Source organism: Colletotrichum acutatum (genome assembly GCF_030867785.1).
Source record: "Colletotrichum acutatum strain CBS 112980 chromosome Unknown BDZ83scaffold_5, whole genome shotgun sequence".
Classification (NCBI taxonomy): domain Eukaryota; kingdom Fungi; phylum Ascomycota; class Sordariomycetes; order Glomerellales; family Glomerellaceae; genus Colletotrichum; species Colletotrichum acutatum.
The window spans coordinates 402,319-422,881 of record NW_026848999.1 but is presented as its reverse complement, the minus strand read 5'-3'; the positions used below and the strand labels follow the sequence as shown (position 1 = coordinate 422,881).

At 52.9% G+C, this 20,563-nt stretch overlaps 4 protein-coding genes across 4 annotated transcripts; 1 reads left to right on the top strand and 3 right to left on the bottom strand.

The window, feature by feature from the left end:
* Positions 1 to 1,823: 1,823 nt before the first annotated feature.
* On the bottom strand, positions 1,824 to 4,725 carry BDZ83DRAFT_747124 (kinesin motor domain-containing protein; the record flags this gene model as incomplete). Its single annotated transcript, XM_060513383.1, has 2 exons — positions 1,824 to 3,931; positions 3,987 to 4,725. The coding sequence occupies 2 exons, from the start codon at positions 4,723 to 4,725 to the stop codon at positions 1,824 to 1,826; spliced, it is 2,847 nt and encodes a 948-aa protein (XP_060370860.1).
* Positions 4,726 to 10,714: 5,989 nt separating this feature from the next.
* On the bottom strand, positions 10,715 to 12,492 carry BDZ83DRAFT_336208 (serine-threonine protein kinase 19-domain-containing protein). The gene has a single exon (XM_060502450.1). It carries the CDS (start codon positions 12,175 to 12,177, stop codon positions 10,927 to 10,929), a length of 1,251 nt encoding a protein of 416 aa, XP_060370859.1. The 5' UTR covers positions 12,178 to 12,492; the 3' UTR covers positions 10,715 to 10,926.
* A 3,469-nt stretch (positions 12,493 to 15,961) lies between these two features.
* BDZ83DRAFT_336112 (uncharacterized protein) lies at positions 15,962 to 16,593 on the top strand. The gene has a single exon (XM_060502449.1). It carries the CDS (start codon positions 16,125 to 16,127, stop codon positions 16,452 to 16,454), a length of 330 nt encoding a protein of 109 aa, XP_060370858.1. The 5' UTR covers positions 15,962 to 16,124; the 3' UTR covers positions 16,455 to 16,593.
* Positions 16,585 to 20,472, bottom strand: BDZ83DRAFT_336100 (cyclic nucleotide-binding domain-containing protein). Its single transcript, XM_060502448.1, has 6 exons — positions 20,079 to 20,472; positions 19,254 to 20,012; positions 19,053 to 19,195; positions 18,456 to 19,002; positions 17,971 to 18,404; positions 16,585 to 17,920 (listed from the first exon to the last, which is right to left on the bottom strand). The coding sequence occupies exons 1-6, from the start codon at positions 20,311 to 20,313 to the stop codon at positions 16,715 to 16,717; spliced, it is 3,324 nt and encodes a 1,107-aa protein (XP_060370857.1). The 5' UTR covers positions 20,314 to 20,472; the 3' UTR covers positions 16,585 to 16,714.
* Between the last annotated feature and the right edge of the window lie 91 nt (positions 20,473 to 20,563).

The window sequence follows — 20,563 nt, the reverse complement described above, 5'->3', positions numbered from 1 at the left end:
CCCATGGGAAACCAAGATGAACAAGAAGGAAAAAAAGAAAATAACGAAAACGAAAGAGGCATGATCCCTACCTCCAAGGCTTTCAAGGCTTCATCCGAGTCAAAACCCATCATCGGAAACTCAAATCAGCCCGCTCCCTCACATCAACTCTCGAAACCGTGTCCCTGTCCCATTCAGCCTCCTTCCAAACGCCAACCAAACAACTGTCTATCCAGCAGCTTTTCCAAATCTCACCAAAAGTACAATCAGTCATCAACACCATCAATCCAAATTACATCCCAACGCTCCCACGCGCCCGTGCTCGCTCCCAACCGTGCGCCCGCCACTTCCGTCCGTCGGGTCTCGTCCCTTGCCGCCACGCCGCGATCTCTCCGTACTCAAACCCCTTAGCCACACGGGAGGAACTTCAAAACCACCACCAACAAGCTTCATGCTCTTTGGCATTTTTGCTCTCCTTTTTTTCTGCTGGCCATCACAGGCATCCCCCTCTCTACTCTTTTCGACTAAGCCATCTAGCCTCTCGCCCCAACCATATTCCCATCTCAAAATCTCAAAATCAGCGAGGAAAGCAGAACTAAAAATAAGCTCCTCGAAGTTTCCCGCGCCCGCCCCAAGCTCACGCCCCCTCTTCCGATCCGCCTCGTCAAACTGCCATCTTGGGAAGAACCTCCCATCCCGTAAAACTCTGTTTGCTTCCCCCCAAGAAAGCACTTTGGAAATTGATGGTCAGGAATCGCCGAGATTACTGTTTTGTGATGGGCCATGTGATGATGTGCTGTTGACTTTGTGATGGCCCGTGATAAGTTTCCTACGTTGCCGTTGAGAATCTAGAGTACTCATTTGCATGAGATGAGAACTAAGATGAGAAACTCACGCTAGGGTTGAACTAAGACGCCTTGATCTGACATCGCGACTAACACGCCCATGGCAAATTCCCCCCGCGATACGGCGTCGAGAACCGCCCTGTATGCCATCCCCCGCCCCCCCCTCTCTGAACGGTCGTACTCCTTCCTCTCTCCCAGTCTGCAATCTTGGGTAACCAAGTCCCGGCTAGTACCCCGTCTCGTGAGGCGACCTGCGTCGCCATCAAACAGAACCGGTGGTCACAATGGGTGGCAAACAAGATGCAGCAATCCGCGAAGTGAGAGCGTGACACACTGTGACGGGTCCTTGCGGTTGGCACATTAGTTTCCCCAGTCGAGTCTTCACGCGCGTCGTGGGCATGTAAACCAAATGCACCGAGAAATCACCTCTTCTGTTTGGCTATGGTCACGGTCACGGGTATGGGTACGGGAAGGATGGTGGCATCTGATGGATCATGGTATTCTCTTCTGGATGTCGTAATCGCTCATCCGTTATTAGCTAGCTGACCAGGCCTGCTTTCTGATGTACGTGAGCCATCATAATCATCCATCAATCCAATATTAAACTGCCACTGGCAGGCCTCGTCGCTGTTCCCACCCTTCTTTGAACTCACTGCCAATATCAATATCCTGAGCCTACCCAATGCACTGAGACCACTCCAGGTCGTAGTGCCTGAAATCTCTGCCGACTCCTCTCTCGTGGACGTATCAATACGCTAATAAAACAAACCGACAGTCTCGGCTGACGTCGAAAGAGGGTGACTTAAACCGCCGTCCTTCCGGCCAGCGACAGCGGCGAAGTAAAGTGTAGGGTATAAGAAGGAAAAAAACAAAACCAGATCGTTGTCGATCTTTCCTGAACGCCTTTGTGGCCTCGTGAGGCACCTTCGCGAAGTCCAACCATTCCCACTATCAGATATAAACGTCGAAACTAATACCTCGGACAGAAGAGGCCTTCTCTCACATGCCCACGACCGAGACCTTGTGGGTTTCATCAAACGATGCTGCCTTCCTGAGGGGCTCGAGATTTGCAGGCAACTCTGGATGCACCTCAAGTTTACGATCGCTCACGACGCGAATGCTTCCTCGTGCTCCCTTCACGAGATGGCCCGTTTCGACGCGGTCCTGGATCATCTCATCCAGGATCTTGCTCATCTCATCGACGCTCTTGGTACGGTTGCGAGGAGTGTTGTGGGCGGCGGATGGTGCTGGTGGCGGGTTCACCGTCGGTGGTGGGCTGTGTTCGTAAAGAGCCGATGTCCTGCCATCGATGTGGCCCTCTGCAGTATCCCGAGATCGCGCTGCAGACCGAAGCGCACCCAACATACGATCCTTGTCGTCTAGTCGAGCCCGAAGCTCTGCAATTTCGGCGTCCTTCTCCCGCAATAGCGTTGACACACTGTGGTCTTCTCCGACCATGATGCCCTTATTCGGGGCGGAGAAGCCAACTGAAGTCCTCGAAGAACTGGCCCTTCGTGCCTGCATGAGCCGTTTCTCTAGCGTCTGGATGTATCTTGTCTTGTCTGCCAAGTCGGCTTGCAGGGCGCGGTTCTGAGCTGATAGAGAAGCGCTTCCATCACCATATTCGCCAATGCTGTCATCGTCTGTTACAATCCCTCCTTCGCCACTAGATTGACGATGTCCTCCACTCGATCGGCCGCTAGAGCGACGGCCTATAGTCGATGACGCCGATGTCATTGATGCTGTCCTTTCGAGAAGTGGCCTGCCGCCATTAGACGTGGCCAATGATGATCTTGCTGATGCCATTGAGGACCGAGGGTGAATGCCCAGGGCGCTGTAAGAGCCGCTGACATTGACGCCGATTGATTTGGAACTCAAGATCAGACGGTTGAGGTGATCGATCCGTTCCTTGAGCGCTGTGCGAGCCAGCTGCATTTCGAGCATTTGCTCTTCATGCCGATGCTCAGCCTCAAGTTCACGGGCCTTCTCCTCCAAGACGTCTCGCTCTCTTTCTTCCTCGGCATACTTTGCATTCTTTTCCTTGGCTTGTGTGTCGAGCTGTTGCCGTAACTCAAGGATCTCCATGCGGTAGCGCTCCAGAAGGACTCTCGCGCCGCCATCACCACCGCTTCCGAGAGCCTCTTCCGCCTTCTTGGCATGACTGACGATATTGTTCTTTGCTCTGGAGGCGAATTTGAGGGTATTGATCGTCTCTGATGTGTGGGAGTTCGAAGACGCAGCACTGCCAGCCGCTCCAATCTGAATAGTGCAAAGAATGCTCACCAGCGATCCGCCTGATAATGCGCCTTGCAAAAGCCTGGTCAGCTTGCTGTCGCGATAAGGCAGATGCTTCCCATCCTTGTCGGCTGCCTTTCCATCCTTGTCCTTGTGCTCAGAGAGCTTGGAGATAACAGTGCCCAAAGTGAGCAAACTCTTGTTGATGTGCGAGCCCTCAGTCCTTCGCTCTTTAGACTCGGCAGCCTTTTCGGATCCAGCGAGATCGATCAAGCTCAGTGTTGAGACTCGCACACCGCCGGGTAGCATTCCTGATCTTTTGCTGTCGCCACCTCCGGGGTTCCCTGGTATTCGCTCTCGGCTCTCCACCACGATTTGTACGACTGCATGACTTCGGGAGCTCCTCGCATTAAACTGGGTGCTTGCAGTCCTCCGCGCTTGGTCTCCACGCGCAATTACCCTGAGAAGCTGGGTAGGACTCTGAACAATCTCTTCCTTCAAGGGACTGGCGTAAACACCGCGTTTGCTGTCTTCGCGTAACTTGATTTCCTCTTGCCCACCAGCGGGTGCGCCGGGCCCAGTCGACATACTAAGCAAGTCGTGAATTTTTTCGTTGTAGATTTCCAAATAACTGACACGAAGCAGGAATTCGCGGGATGGTGTCTCTCTGATGTAGGAAAAGATATCTGTGATGGCGAGTGGGATCACACCAGGCGAAGAGGCGGTTCCTTGCATCGAAAACGTCTTTCCGGTACCAGTCATACCGTAGGCGAAAACCGTTCCGTGATAGCCTTCCATCACACGGCGGACTAGACGTTTTGCTAGGCAGTCGTATACTCGGCTGTTGTCGTCGTGTGTTGTAAAAACATTATCTGAAATCTTGGGTTAGAAGAGCGTGCGAAGGTTTACGGAGCAACAAAATCTCACCATAAAAGTAGTCTCCGCCTTCCTTTCCTCTATAAGCAACAAGAGACTTGCGTCCATCAACCATCCACTCGCCCTCGGCTTTGGTGTTCTCGTTTCCGCTCGCATCTGGCCGCACTCTCACACTGACAATCACATTACCCTTGCCGTCTAGTTTGGAACCTCTCTTATCACTGCTGCCGTCAGATGAGGATTTTGCTGCCATTCCATCGATAGGGTCATCATACGTCGTCGCGGAAGTTGAATACGAGTCCTGGGCAGAAGAGCTTCGACTTTGGGGCGGCGAAGAAATGCTAATGAGGCCATCGGACATACGCACACTTGCGCTTGATATTGACTTGCCCTCGGCACTGTTGTTCAACAGACTCGGTGCGCCGTTGCTTTGCGAATACGTGGACGCTACAGAGCCCTTTGACTTGCGAGTGGAGTTCCGTGAGGAGTCAGCACCAAGTGGACTCGGGGGGAGGCTACTGATGCGATTGTCGCCTCGGGGCGGTTGGGGGAATGAGTTGATGCTCACTGTCTTTCGCAACGTCCGCACAGAAGAATTACTCATGGCAGAGGCTGTACGTGGTTGCGGAAGGGCCGAGGTGGGTGCGGGAGTTGTGGGAGGCAGGAAGCCAGCGGAGGGAGCTCTGAGGCCACTTTTCGAGTTTGGTGTTGACGGCGCTCTGGAAGCTGTCGTGGGAATGCCCCCCGTACTTTTTCTCGTTTTGGGTACAGGAAGAGCGGGCAGGGCCATGGTTGGCGGGCCATTCGACGGCCGGGCCGGCCGTGGGAGAGTCGCCATGTCGTTGAATAATTGAAGGGAAGGAGCCGTGATCCGTACGCAACTACGAAGTCCCGAGTTGGGCAAGCAGCCTTCTAGATTGTCGAGAGCAGTCGAGAAATTGGCCGGTCCATGAACTCGGAGGGTGGAAGGGGGTGGGTGATCGTCGGGATGTTGATTACGTCGATAAGAAAGGGACGTCTTTCGCGTGGGTTGTATTCGTCCGAAAACCACGAGTGTCGACGGGGACCTGGCCTGCGTATATGCCTGTATCCCAGCACTCTGGACCAATTCGAGAACAGGGACGTATGAAACGTTATTATGCGTTGAGGGTGTACAGAGTGACGTGGGAAGTTTTCATCGGATTGGGGGCTCTACTGGCAGGAGGGTTGTCAGTGCACCTGGACCATGACAATTAAGGCAGCGGGCACGGGACTTGGGCATGACTTGCAGATGCACCGGCATGAGGGCGATCCCAAGGGGCGGAGCGGATAGGAGCAGGGAGGAAGAACCAAAGAAAAAAAACTTACCAAAGGATGATGCGGTGGACGACGCTGTGTTGTCGTGTTTGGTGGTGGGCCGAGATGGGGTTGGTTGTGAGAAGAGAGAAAGGCAGCGTCAAGCGATTTGAAGGGGGAATCCTGGGATTGAGGTGGCTTCGTATGTCTCGTAGAGTGTTCCTTGCGGTTCAAACCGGGGCCCTGTCGGCTCTGTTGGAAGCAAGTGCGGAGGGAAAACAAAGGTCTGACTGTAGTGGATTTTCCTGTCGTCGAGCTGTATTCCTTGCGCTAGCGGGCGGCGTACGGCTTGGGGTTTCTTTTTCGTGGGCTGTCTGCAGAGCACGGTGCCTCTGGTGTCTCGCGCAGCTAAAGTCGCAGGACTGGGATGGCGACGGGTACTCAGATTGGGCGGCAGGTCGGGGAAAGGCAAAAAATTGAGGTAGACGCGGGAGGAAGGGAAGGGGTTGGTTTCGTCGAGTGGAAATGTTTCGACAGCGGCGCTGGGCGCGGGATTTGTGAACGCGGATTCGCTGTAGCTTCGGAGCGTCTGAGCTTCACAAAGGAGAGGTAGGAAACAAGTCCACAGAGTTTGGGTGACGAAGTGCGGAAAGGTATTCGACCGCGGCCGCGGTAAAGTAGAGTTGGGACGGAATTGCGTCAAGTCTGAGAGCTGGCGGATGCGATGAGCTCTGTGATGCCGATGGGGTTGCGATGGTTTGTGGAAAGGAGAGATCCGAGTCTCGAGCACTGGGCTTGTTTGCGTCTCTTGGTCTTGGCGGAGTAATCCGTAGGGTATGTCAAGGTAAGGAAGAGGCGGCGGCGGCGGCGACGGCGGCGGAATCGTACAAGACGAAGAGTCAACTTAGTTGAGGCGTCCCGTGGGCAAGGGCAAGGAAAGGGAAAGCGTAGAAGCGCACAGCGAGACGAGATGAGTAAGGAGTGTTTGGTCGAGAAAATGGAGAAGGCGTGAGTGAATGTGGTGATGAAAAGTGCGTTTCGGTGCGATTAGTGCAGTGGACGGCAATGTAAGCGGGAAATGGCCGCTATGTGCAAAGACGTGGGCGGCGCGAAGAAGGTAAAGGAGTGGCTGAAGGTGCTAGGCAGATCCGTCGGATAAGTTGGGAGCGATCTGGACGTGGTCGTGAACGTAGACGTAGACGTAGTGTAAACGTGGGCGACATGCAGGAGGGGGAGAACTTTGAAAGTGAAAGAGGTCGAGAGTCAAGAGTCGAGGTATTCCAGACCAGTGGTATCGTTTCCTCGAAAAGGTCTGTTCCGTGTTAGGCGCGTTCTCGATGCGTAGGATGTCCAATGTTGGACGTCCCTTCCTCTCTGTTCTTTCCCTTTTCTCTTTTGCTATTATTACGAGTGGGAAAGAACCTGGACAAAAGAGAGAGCACCTTCCTCCTCCTCTTCTCCTCTCCGTCTCCTCCTCTCTTCGTTGGTCCTACTTGCCCGGGGCAAAGTAGCGGACAAGTGACAGGGTGCAGGAGTGTAAAAACAGTGGGTACTTGTACGTACCGTTAAACCATTCTTTGCTTTTTCTGGACGGGAGCTTGTGAGGAATCCACAAAAAGTTGTGCTTGGATATGCCGACAACGGGAAGTATTGCGCAATAGGATTAGAGGGATAAGCTGCCAAACCCAGTGACAAAGTGACGATCCTCGATATCGGCGTCAACTAAGATTGCGGGACGTGATATCTGCAAATCGTAAAGGAAAGAAACAGTCGTCGTCTCTGGGTCGATCGAGAAAGACCTTGTTCCCCAGAACTAGTTGGATGAGAAGGGGGAAAAGGAAGGAGAAGACAAGATGCAACCGGGGTCACGGGCGAGATGGGCAATACGTATCCATGTACGAAATACTCGTGCCAAATACCAATAAACACAAAAAGGGGAGGAGGAAGGGAGACGAAAGTGAGAGATGTTGCCTCCCCTGGTCTTTGGCGACCTTGCCCCCGTTTATCGCTTGTCTTTCTCGTGTCTGTGTCATTCCCTCCCATCGTCTCTGATTTTTGCCTTTTTCACTTCCATTTCCTTTTCACCCCTCCAGCTGGCCGGTCAGGGCTGACGAGGGCGTGCAACACGGTCGAGATTTCCCCATCCCCGCCATTCACACTGCTGTTAGCACATGCAACTCTCGCCGGCCTCGATGGACTCTCAGGAGCACAAGCACTATTTTTCTCTCCTTCCTCGACTCCGTCACGAACTGCTTCCCCGTCGGCAACTAGTCAGGTACTAGAGACAACGTCCAAGAGATACACTACCTACAAATCACAACGCCCGCTGCCCAACCCAGGAAGTTTTCCCTCGCTAGCCTGATCATCGTCAAATTGGTACCCAGACTTGGAGATTCTACCCCTGTCGCATCCCCTGCAAGGACCATCGCTCAACTCAGGAACAGCAAGGGTGGGATCCCTTTCCAGCTTAGTCCTAGAATATACACAGTGCCGCCACGAGCTACCAGCATCAGAGGTACTCGACACAATGGGACGCCCCTTTAATCGCGAGAGACTGCGCGAGCACTTGGACCATGGGCATTGCTTCTCACTGCACAAGCACAAGCGTCTCGAGACATGGCGCTACCATATCCCTCCCTCATGGTCCTTGGATGATAAGCCACGCCGCTCTATGGCCTGACTCCTGGCCACTACTTGGTCCCTAGGTCTCGGGATACTTCCAAGACCCCTGCTGTCAAATCCCAAACTGGCTTGCATCTGCGAGAGAGAGAAAGAGAGAGAGAGAGAGAGCTTGTGGGATGATGGATCGTCTACCTCGCTGGGACCGACGGCACTTGATCCACGACAAGACGCGGATGCACATGCGCGAGCTCCGTACCACCGTCGCACGCATATGCGCGTGCTTGTCAACCCTCAAGCAAGCAGAGCAGCAAGCGTCCGCCGTCAGCATCCAGAACACAAGGTGCGCATGTAACGACGTATGGTGATTTTGCGCAGCCTCACCTGTCCATCCCACGCCGAGACATGGTGCTGCCACATGTCTGCTTCTCTGTCTCTCGCAAATTTGTGCAGAGTATGTATTCTGGGTAGCACAGGATACCAGGTATAGCTACGGATACGCGTCACTCCACTCCTACCGCCAAAAGGAGCCTATTTTGTACGGATTCCCACGAGCACCAACAGCTCGGGTTCCCATGATCCATCTCCATGAATCTTCCTCAGACCCGCCCATCACCCTCGCTGCTTTCTCGATCTGTCCCCGAATCCACAGAGTCCGCGACAACGTTGACTCGATCAACAATTGGACAGAGCGCGGTAAATGGACTGACTGGGGGCAAACACTTTAAAGTGCCAACCGTTGTTGCAATCAAACAATGTCTGCGAATTGCCAGAGACCTCCATATGGACGGACCACGCTGTAATTTCCGGATGCCATCACATCACTACCTCTTCCAGCCAACGAGCTGCCATCCATGGCGTCCCCGTGCGCAAATCTTTTACTAGGCACGCCGAACTAAGACTTCGATAACAGCCATCATATGCTACACTTTCTGCACGTCTGCAGGAGCCGTCTCCGGCAAGCTTCCTAGCACGATCCAGAGTTGGAGAAAACGCTGTTGGCGAAAAAGTCTGTGTGACGACAAGCACCTTAGCTGCGCTGCTGCAGCCTCGTCCATTCCCCGCCCAATCTCATTCGCCAATGAAGCATAACGCGACCATGGCCCTGGTCTGGCAATCTCACAGAGCCTGGCCCGGTCGCACGAATCCTACGAAGCCCCTCCTTCGATTTGGTCAAATTGGCACCATTGGACATTGCGTCTTGGTGTCTGGGGCTCAGGCCATCAATCTATCTGCTGTTCGAGCAGAAAACGTTCAGAGAATGACGGGCGGGATGGCAGAACCCCCGACACCGGGTCACTCTCGGCGAGCCGTCGTGCCGGACGTTCATGTATCACCGCCAGACCTCATCCCGTACTTTACTGTTCCCGTCATCCGATGAACCTAGCATTCTGCTGCGTTGCTCCGTCTCCGCATCCCCACGTCGCAGGATCGTTGCGCAAGTGCCTCACCATGCTTAGCACTTCGATCCTCTGTCCACATTAACACGGTACCTGTACTGACGAGCTTGGAACTTAGAATCCCATTCAAAAGCGAGCGTTCCACGAGCTCAGATAGAAGCATAGGTGATGGATGGCCCAAGCTCGATTTATCTCACTGGGGCTGAAGTTGGTACCCGTCCCCAAGACTGCACCTCAAAATTGCTTTTTCTACGTTTGGTTAATGCACGCAGGCAAGCTGCAACGTCTTGCGCCCCCAAGGAGGATGTTGGAGTTTCCAATGCTTTTCACTGGTGGGCTAAGAGCCTAGTCTACGGGGGCAACGGGGCAGTCGATCTTGGATCATATTCGTTCTGACGATCTCTGCTGAGTGTTTTCGAGCTTCTGACAAACAAACGCTCTTTTGATTAATGAGCTCTATATTATCTATACACTGACTAGTCCAGGTGTCTTGACTCTTGCGCGGCTGCCATGACATCCGAGGTATCCTGGCTGATTGGGTGAATTTGGATTAGCTTCCATGCTCTCCCACCCGACCTCGGATGGTGGGCTGAAGTATGGCAGGCATTTCAATTTGACAGTTGTGAGCCAACGTCTTTTCGCTCGGACAATACTATACTCTGGAACACTAGCTGCAGATGGACATACACTATCGCACCTCTCTCCACACAGCCTTTGTGTAAGTTTCGAAAACCTCAAATACAACCCGGAATTTCTGGCGACTCGGCCAATGCAGTGTGTTGTTTGGTCTTCCATGTGAAGGCAAAACGATGGGGTGTGTCGCCTTCTGCTACCAACCACACCTTTACGTCCCAAGCCTTTCGACTTTTGACAGCAGCACCCAAATCGATGCAAAGAACGGATGAGAGGCGGTTGACATTCATGCTCTCTGGCTTTTCCAGGTCCGTTCCATGACTCAAGGACCTATACCTAACGAAGTCGCATTTAAAAAACCGGCACTTCTCGTCTAAACGTTGGTCCAGTTGCACACTGCTCCGCGACTGGGCGAAGCATGGAAGATCAAACCCCAAGCCCTAGGATTTACCTAGGTGAACCTGGAGCCGCATCACCCTCCGCCTCGCCTTCAAGTACGACCCTTCACCCTTTACGACAAATCCCGTGCTTGGCAGATAACGACAGGGAGCCAGGGTTCTGGGGAAACTTTACTAATCAACAGGCTTGTTCCCCTTTCAAGCTGGCCGCGCAACCCTTCACGGGTTTGCCGTCTATCTAGCGGTTCAGTGATGTATTTCGAGAGTAGGGAAGTGTGTCCCTTCTCAAATTACGAAAAGAGTCACTCTGAGCAGAAAACAAGCAGCAACTGACTCAATCGGGGTGTCTTATACGTATGTGCTACAACAGCTCTATCTCTACGGTTGTTTTCTTATCGAAGAATTTTCAGAGAAACGACACTCGGACGAACATGCCAGGAGGCGGCCATGGCATCCCAGTCTCGTTGACGTGATGGGAGCTAAGCGACACGGCAGCTTGTCAAGAGGCAGGTTTCATCGACGCCGATGTTCCCAACATTGTGTCTCTAGTCGCTAGCGACTGGTCGAAGAACATTTGGGATTTCCACGGTATCAAGCTTAAAACCTTTCCCCGCTGCAGCAGACAACGTACACGGACTCCGGGGTCTCACCACCACGATCACTGTATCACAGCAGGCGGACTCCCCTACCTACGCTCCGTGTCTCAAAGACTTCCACGAGACCGGCGCCCATGGCTTCCTCCAACACCCAGTTGAACTCCAAACCGTAAAACTCCTTCCATCGTTTGGTCCTCCCCGGCAGCACGCCGGCGAATTCTCCCCTGGCCCTCCTTGCGAGGCGTGCCTCGTCACGGGCTACGCCACCCTCCCACCGCTCCCGGAGCATAGACACGGGCATCTCCCTAAATTGCGATTTGGACAGGAGATGGGCGAGGTGCTCCACAGCGGCGGCGGTCAGTTTTAGAAACGACCCGTTCCCGGGCACCGCGATGGTGAATTCGGCCCCCGAATATGATGACGCGTCGGCGGTGCCGCCGCCGCGGGATAGACGCGGCGCCCCTCCCCCACCACCCGCGGCGTGTATTCCTCCTTGTCCGCCCACGGCATCGAAGCTTCCGGATGCTGCGCGGGAGACTGCCTGTATGCTCATCAAGCTACCGCGGTCTTCAGGGCGCAAGTGTAAATTCATTAAAGGTGTATTTACGTGCTGCGGATGTATACTGGATGTAAGAAACCCAGCCCGCACCAGGGCATCGGCCTGTTTATGGCCGCCGCAAGCCAGTCGCGGCATCGTCTGCGCCAGCGGGTTCTCTCTGAGGAACTTGACATAGGCGGACCTCGCGTCGTCGTCCAGCTCTGCCGATTTTGCAATCATGTCTTCCAGCTCGGAAGTTTGGATCAGAGCCTCGCCCAGGCCGCCGCGGCGTTGCACGTAGATCTTGCGCAGCGCTCCGCCGCGCTGCAACTCGGCGACCTCGCGCTCCACTGCCGTAGGCGAGGCGAGGAGCGCGTGGAGATGCGATGTTGTCACTATGCCCGGCATGGCTCTGCGGTAATTGAGCACCTCGGCGATGCGCGTGGAGTTCATGCCGGCCGCCTCCGTGGGGACGGGGCCGAACATGCGGCTGCGGGTGTACTTTATGGCCTGGACGACGTCGCGCAGCGACATGTCCGTCGCCAGCGCCGCGACGAGCCCTGCATCGTCGAGCCTGTCGTGGAAGAAGTCATCGTCGTAGCCGCCGTCGTCATCTTGTACGTCTGATGGGGTAGTGGTATTCCTCTTGGCGTTGCTGCTGCTGCCCCCGGCGGACTTGCGGGGGCTACTCGTCCCGCTATTCTTCCGTGGCGAAGCTGATGGCTTCGGCTTTGGTTTTGGCTTTTTTATTCGGCCGCCGCTCAGTATTGATCGCAAGCTCATGTTCTATTGGTTTTTTTTTTCCCTTTTTGTACTCTTCTTCTTCTTCTTCTCTAGGTGTGTTCCCTAGCGTAATTCGGAAAATGACAGCGTCGCAGGAAAATGGGAGAAGAGATAATTAAGGTTGAGGATTCGTACGGATGGCCTGGGGTGTGTAGTGTGAACGTGGGATTTCCGGTACGTCAAAGTCCGGGCGGCTCCACTCCTGCTTTTATGCCCGTTGACGGATTGACGCACGTACGCCGCCGCGCCCTTCCGGGTGTAGAATTCGGGTGCAGGACCCTTATTTATTTATTTTCGTCCTTCCTTCCTTGGGCTGGTATTAGTGGTGGCGAATCCGACGACGAGGTGCCGCGTTTTAGTTTCTGCGTGAGATTCTTCTTCGATCAAGAGGGGAAGTATTATTAATCAGCAGTCACGGTATAAGTAGGTGCAACTCGGGCCCTCGCCAAGAAGCTGTCAATATGCGTGATTGAGAGAAAAAAAAAGACAACGAGGCTGACCGGTCCGTGGCCTTTTGGTTATTCTGCCTGGAATTTGTTTTATTCTGCCCAGAATAGGGGGTGAGGTTATGTCAAGTTCCGATCCGTCTGTTCTTCTTTCGGCTTTCGGCTTCCTTGTATTTGGTTCGGCTATATTGGCGAAGAACCGAAAAGGTATCGGAGAAGAAGATGATGACAGGTGGGATGTTTCTCCTTCCCTCGCATTATTACACAAAGCTTAAATTTGAAGAGAATAGTTCTAGAACAGAGGGTTGGGATGGAAACTACGAAAGGACGTCCATAGAGGTTCGCGCATACTAGAAGGTACCTCTCACACCCAAGAGCATTGACTTTGGGACGAACATCAAACCCGAAGCTTGGCACTCTTTGCTCGATTTTATCCCCTGCGTGCGCTTGCGAGTTGGGAATCGCAGCGCAGTTTCTTGACTTCATCCTGTTGGGAATCAGACTTTTTCCGGCAGCGTTGAGCTGGTCGACGTCGGAAATTTGAACGTTGTCTTCAATGGAGGGTTGCTGGTGAAGGCGCATTCAACTTTCCTTGTGAAGTATCATTAGTCCGGCCAGTGTTGCAACTCAGATATGAGCGCATGAGACTCGAAAAGAGAGTCTCGCCGTTATGCCGGGCCGAACTTGCCGCTCTACATCCGATATGATAAAAAAACGTCCGTCTCTGCTCTCTTTCGTCCCCTTTTCTGGTTTGCTCCATCCATCCTAGTTCAGGTGGCACCGTCATTTGATAATGTGTTATCGCGGTGAATGCTATATCGTCAGAATCCGGCCCCCATGTTGCACGCATTAATTTCCCAAAATTCAGGCAGAGCCAGACTTCGGCACGGCATTGATGTTGGACGGCGGTGACATCGGGATGTAACGCAATGAGTTTGCCTAAAAGGAGGATGTTCATCAGCCAAAAGGGGGCAGGTTCATCCGAAGTCTTTTCTTGCGAAAAGAAGCTATAGTGAATGGTTAAAATGGCGGCAACGATTTGATCTCCCCGACGACGACGTGTCTTTGCGTTGCAATGATCTCTAAGGGTCCCGTATTCGTCGCGAACCTACAATACAGGGTGGGCCTTGATACGTTCCCGCGACTTGCTTGCTACATGTTTCTCGATATCGCCGCCAGAGCTGTTGCACATTCTGCTGCGCTTGAGTATCCCCCTATACCGTGCCCAACATCCCGGAGCTACGTACCGGGTAATAAATGAGTTCTACAGCGACAAAGCCGTTACGCTCCCATCCGGTTCGATTCCTCAACGACCCTTCACTGTCTAAGACATAGGACTAGGTTCTAGCAAGTCGGTTGCCCACCCTACGTAGAGTTCAAAGCCAGAATAGTACAGTCTACCAGCGCATCCGAAGCTGCCGACGTTGGAGCCTCCCGTTTTCGACATTTGATCTCCGTCCAGTGTCGCAGAAGTCAATTACTAGATATAATCCTAAGAGTGCTTCATCGCCCGCCTCCACCGACCCCTTCGCCTCTGACATTCATCATCCTTCCACCCTCATGTGGTCGTGTTATCGACGACGGCGACTGCTGCTTATCTCTGGCTCACCATAAAGCAAGTCTTTGGCTTCTTTGGCTGTCTTGTGCGGCTCAGACTACTAAAAGTCAAACTTTCTGTTTCAAAGAGTTCTCCACTACCGAGCATAGCCCTCGAGTGTTGAAGTATCGGCCGTGCTCACTGCAAGATGGGAGGTATGCTACCCTCTTCCCTCTAATATTTTGACCATTTAAGGTCAACGATTATCGAGCTCTGGGGCTAGGACACGGAGGTCGTAACATGGTTGCAGAGAGGCAGAAGCCCGCCCGGACCTCGACTCTCCTGACGTACCTTGGTTATGGCTCGACCAAGAAACCTGCCACTTTCCTCGGTGAGTATGATAGTTCGAGATCACTAGCTCGTCGACATCATTTCCAAGCAAAAGGGTCAACAGCTCCAGCCCATCCATATGTCATTTATGTGTCACCTCACGAAGTCGTCGGAGCTCGATGAAAGGTTACGACTCTGTAAAGGTATCACGTTCGAGCTCCCTGATAGCCTCGCTTTCTACTGCGAGGAAAGTCACATTGTTGCTGGTCAGATTGCAGCATATGCCTGAAATTTGGCTCCTCGTAGCTGGGAACATAGCCCAGCTACTGATATATACCGGGGGCCGAGTACCTACCTCGCGGATACCTACGTCTTAAGGTACGTAGCCATCAGACTCGAGGCTCATATGAAACTCATAGATAGCGACTACGCTGTCTGTCTTTTGAAATATTGTCTCTTGCAAGAACATCTCGACTCCCACGAGAGTAGTCTCTCTGCGAGAAGGATCGAGATGTCTTCTCCAAGGTCTTCAACATATGTATAACGGAACTCCTGGAATCTGTCCAGTGTGATCCGATAACCGAGTTCTCCATTTGATACCTTTACACGACCACTAGATTCGGTGTCGATTCTACTCAGCGGCAAGCGATGTCTGATTCATACTTATACCCAAAAAATCTTGGCCAGCTTTCATGCCACGTCCCGTTGTTTCACGACACCTCTAATCTTTCCTGTGCTGGTGATATTGGCTCTTGGGTGCCTTACTATCCGGTAACATTGAATGCCACAGAATGACCGGGCGTTTCCGCTGCTCTATTACCGGTCCTCAACATTTCAACCAGGAGACTTCCAGAGACAAATCCCTCGGAGGTACTTCCTGGTGATTTAGGGGTCGGAGTGACAACGTCAACCTCGACAGACCAGACAACGCGAGGATACGCGTGTGATTCCTGACTGCACAGAAGGTATCACATGATCTTGCGCAGGCCAAGAGTGAGTTCATCCTTACGAGCCATCGAGGCACTGGTAGCTCCCAGGTCCCAGCTCCTAAGATGAGGCAAGCTTCTATTGAGAGAGACGAACATGGATACCGGAGATGGCTTCCTTCCGCTTCTTCTTCAGCGTTGCGGTCTCGCCAACTTTCTACGGGAATCCTCAATTAGAATTTAGGATACGCAGTAACGCCGGGCGACACTGGAAACGACTTTTACCCAGCGGGTGTAGAGTACCAGATAACCCGTCCACAGAAACAACCAAACAAGTCTCTTTACTCGGGATTCACAGGTGTCCACCTCCCGCGTCTGCCTGATAGGAAAAGGGGACTCCAACTCACTCCCAGAAAAGCGCGCCAAACTCTAGCTTGCGGTTCTTCCAAACGGGACACAAAAGCTAATCATACAAAAAGCCTCAAGGGCCATACAATTCCCCTTTCCCAAAGTACATCTTGCAATCAAGGTTACGGAGCCGGGCATGTTATACACACTAGACGTCAGACTCAACATAACAATGGAAACTCAATACGAGGAAGTCCAGAAGCCGCCGTTCTATGAGACCAACCTAGAAGAATGCAGGAATGCGGGCCAAAATAGCACATCATCAATATCACTACAGCCACCGAAAATAAACAGCGAGCGATGCAAGAGAAAGAAAAAAAAAGAGCACACGACACAAAAACATGCCCCCCGAGACAAAAACAAACCACAATTTGGACGGGAATCAAAGGGTCTCAGAGACCCCGGCAAAACGTACCAAGACATCGTCTCTTCCTGACTCGATTCTTTCTCCATCTGCTTCTTATCAATTTGTCACTGCTCATCCAACAGCCCGTAGGACAAGGACAAGGACACAAGAGCAAACTTAAGGGCACAAGACAAGTGATTCTCTTGTTGATGTCAAAGGTTTTTTGCTTTTTCTGTAAGCACAGAGGGAGGAGTATTTCGCGCTCTGCGATGCCTGATGTCTAGGTAAGTAGGTAGGTAGGTACTCCAAAAAGGGAGTAAAAGCTATAAACAACAAGAAGTATGTAAAATAGCACAACCTTCGCTAACGGGAAGTCCAAAATCAATGTACCGGGAAAAATAAAGACACCCCAAACCCTTTTACACAACCTTCTCTACTTTTTTAGTATCCTGACAACTCCAACGACGTAGAAAAAGAAATAGGTAGAGTATCTCGATAAATCGCGCTTGGTGATCGCGTGAGAGATACTTCGTCCGTAAGGTGCCTAGCCGGCAGTGGTTAAGATGTACGAAGTGATGGAGGACATCCGCTCACTCGTCAACTTCAACGAAACCCTCAACAATTCCTGTGCAACATCAGGCTGGTCCTTCTGCAGCCGTTGCCATCCCTCTTTGTCCATCCGCCAGGCGACGCAGTCCCTATCAACCGTCACCGTGGCCGTCCGGTCCGTCTCCGAGAAGAAGGGCAGCTCGCCGCACGTCGTGCCCGCCACGATGCTCTCTGTAAGCTTGCCTTGCGGCATGTCGTAATCGGCGCGGAGGATGCCCTTCTCCACCAGGTAGAAACCCTTGGCGGGCTCGCCCCTCGTGAACAGAACTGTGCCGGCCTGATATTCCATCCGTGAGAAGTATCCAACTGCCCGGAACCAGAAGTCTTCGTTCCTCTCGCTCAAGCCCTGGAAGATCTGCAGCATCAACCGCAGAGGCTCCTTAAAGCTCTGCCACCTCTTCGTGCCCGAGGACTCTGTGTTCGCCAGCGCGTTTCTGGCAGCTTCATGCAGATGGTTGCGTCTTGGTGAGTTGATGACCAAATCGAACGATCCCCGATCTGGCTTCGAAGGGACGTCAAGACTCGCTGTTGGTGCGTGACGAGAGCCATTGTGGAGCGCTTCCTGGCTTGTGTAAAGAGTCTTGAGCAACTCGTTCTCACAGCTCTCCAGAGCCGAGTTGAGATCGGGAAGCAATGTCACTTCGATGCTTTCATTGTCCTCGTTACCCAGTCCCATGGCCCGCAAGTTGCGGCCAACCTCACTTTCCGCGTCCTTTCCACTCAACACCATGACGATGCCCTTGTTGTCGAGTAACCTGCTGATAGTATTGAAAGCTTCACCAGCGGAGTAATCGAGACCTGTGACGTGGTACAGGTCGAGAACGAGATATTTGATGGGTCTCTCTGCAAAGGCACTGTCGTCGATGAGGGCCCGGATCTTCTCTTCTACGCTGACGACGGTGCCGAAAAAGAGGAAGCCAGTGAGCTTTACGATGTAGATTTGCCGACGAACTTCCTGCAAGTAGTGGTGCTGCGAAGGATTTCTGCGTACGGTTGAGCCGACGATTTCGCCTGTATAGCTTGCTCGTACGGCAGATACTCTCGAGGTCTGGATGATTAGTGACGCAAAGGCGAGGATAATGCCCACACCAATGCCAATGACGAAATCGTAAATGCCCATTACCAGGACGATTACAATCACCTAGTTAGACAATTAGAAAAGACTAGTCAAAGACAAACAACAAAACATACCGTCAAATATTCGGCCAGTTTCAGCTTCTTCCTCGGAAGCCACACGGCTTCAAGAAGAAGCTCAAAGCCAAGGTCGAAGATAAGAGTACCGACCATCATAATAGGGATAAAGCCAATGATCTTCGGGCCAATCACCATGACACCAAAGGTCAAGGCTGCTAGCATGACGCCAGCAAGCCGACTGTCTCCGCCAGAACGCATGAAAAACACGGTATTGGCGTAGACAAGATAGTTTTGAATACTACCGCATAGGCCGGAGATGAAGTTGGAGTAGCCGTGCAACTTCAGCTCACGGTCGAGGTCAGCATTGTCCTCACCAGTTTGTAGGGCCAGGGCCGGAACATTGATGGGAACGTGGAGGATGCCGAAAAAGGTGAGTGCCAACATGGCGGGAATGCACTCCAACACGGCATCCCACTCGACCAGGTTGAATTCTAGGGTTGTACATTAGCAATAGTTAGAAACGTGAGGCATGGTCCGCTCACTGTATAACGTATAGAAGTACCACCAGGGCTCGTCGGCAGGTGGCCCTTCAAAAATCCAGCCATGATCTCGGAGAGAATCAGGCTCCAGCGCATCCAGAGAGAACACAAAGAAATAGAAGACAATCGGAATGGTGATGATGTACAGCGGCAAGAAGTACTTAGAGGCACCTCTTGTCTGACTGTAGAAAAGGACAATGGCCAGCAAGAGGGGTATGAGCCAGAGAAGTACTGTGTCGGACTGGAAGAGCTTGTGGAGGGTGTCCATGTCGTATTCCAGACTGCCATCCATTCGTGCAGAAACTTCGAATCCCGTGGCAACCAGGAACCAGCCGACACCTCCAATGCAGCCGATTAGGATGTGCCTCGGGATGAAACCAACCATGTAGCCGAAGTTGAACTTGCCCATGAGATAGAACACTGCGCCTGTCATCATGGAACTGATAGCATAGGTGACAATCGTCGTTGCGATTACAGCGTCGGGTTGATCTTCGCCAATATGGTCCGTAATTGTTTGGGCCATGTTATGGAAAAAGGGTACGACCTCGATCTGCGGAAGGGTCAGCGATGGCCGTATTACATGATCTGAGCAAAACTCACCAATTCGGAGCCGACACCTCCCTTGAAAATACTACCAGTTGAGAAGGTCAACTGAGAAACAATGGTGCTAACATAGAAAATGGAGATGCCCGCTGAGCCCAGACCAGCAAAGATGGGCTTGCCGAGGGGGAATAAAATCATGCCTAGTCCAGTTAGAACAAACGCCCTGGTTTTGCAGACCATTTCAAGAGAGGAGCATACCGTAAGATAGGGCATCAAGCACATTGAGCAGCAATCCGACAATGACGGCCGGCAAGCAAGATACTGGGGCCACCACAGCATTCTGCCATAACGCTTGGCGGTCCCATGCTTTGGGACTCGTCGCAATCTGGTACCCATGAACGATGCGCTCCTCGACGTTCACGGTGAGGTCCTTCAGACCTCCCAGCCACCGCTTCTTAGGTCGCTGTTTCTGTCCTTCCACATCGACTTCGGTGCTGGCTCCGCTCGTGTTGTAGCTCTCGAGACTATCAGACGATAACCTGGGGATCAGGGGAGTGCGCTCGGTAGGCTGCCTCACAACGATCCTCGCCGGCTGCTGCGCCTCTCGCTCCTGTCTCTCCGCAGAGGGCGCTCGCTTCGGTCCGGGGCTCGATGGTTCCAATGGCCCGGAATGGGGCTCAGGTGACGGGTCTCGGTGCGACTGAGGAGGTGACTTCTTGAGTAGGTTTGTCAAGATTGAGGGGCCGTCCTCTGGTAGTTCGTCCTCGTCTCCATCTGGCGAAGGAGGCTCCGATACCTCTTGTATTGTCTCGGAGCTCGTCGCATGCGTAACTTCGTCATCGTCGTCCTCCTCGTTGTCCGAAATAGCGGTTTCCCGTGCGAGAGCTGACGACTGGGACCGTTGCCGTGAGAGAAAAGCCGGACTGTGACCCGTCTTCTTGTCGGACAGTAGGTACGAGGCGAGTTCGGCCGTATCTTCGCGCACGCTGCGGGCGAACTGGGCGCTGTCGACGGGGGCTAAAGATAGCATGTTAGCAGGTTGTGCGTCCTGCATGACGTATGCGCCAACTACGGAATGCTTGCCTAGGTGGTCCCTCACGTTGCCGTGGATGAAGGAACGGATCGGCTCTCGGTGACTTGAGCTCACGGAAGAGGATAGTAGAGTTCTCGAATCGGGAGCATTCTGTGAGTTCCGGCCGGGACTGAGGAGCGGGTTTTCCGGGTTAATCTCTGCACTGTTCCTCTGGGATCTCTGGGAGCTCAAGGAAGCGGCTCTTCTCCTCCATGGAGAGAAACCGGCAAAGTTGGGAGAAGACATGGCCAAGGTAACTAGCTAGCTGGGTGACTGGGTATGTTAACAGTTGGTGTTTGAGCACCGAGGATCACCGTTGCACCTCTTGAAGGCGCCAATTGTCAGGGTGCCAGGCCGATGGTGCGGCTGTTCTTGCAGGTTCTACGTCGTGGAAAACATGAGAAGCTGAGCTGGGGTGTGCGCGAGAGGAGAGAAATGTGTGGTGGGTGTCGGCGCAGATAAGAGATGGGAAAGTGTAGTACTCCGTAGGAGATAA

What these genes read in the sequence shown, in the direction of transcription:
- BDZ83DRAFT_336208 (XM_060502450.1), bottom strand. Translation starts at nt 12,177, where the DNA reads ATGAGCTTGCGATCAATACTGAGCGGCGGCCGAATAAAAAAGCCAAAA.
- BDZ83DRAFT_336112 (XM_060502449.1), top strand. Translation starts at nt 16,125, where the DNA reads ATGCAAGAGAAAGAAAAAAAAAGAGCACACGACACAAAAACATGCCCC.
- BDZ83DRAFT_336100 (XM_060502448.1), bottom strand. Translation starts at nt 20,313, where the DNA reads ATGTCTTCTCCCAACTTTGCCGGTTTCTCTCCATGGAGGAGAAGAGCC. An exon ending in GCTTGATGCCCTATCTTACG is followed by an intron (nt 19,196 to 19,253) that starts GTATGCTCCTCT and finishes TAACTGGACTAG; the next exon opens with GCATGATTTTATTCCCCCTC. An exon ending in GAGGTGTCGGCTCCGAATTG is followed by an intron (nt 19,003 to 19,052) that starts GTGAGTTTTGCT and finishes ACCCTTCCGCAG; the next exon opens with ATCGAGGTCGTACCCTTTTT.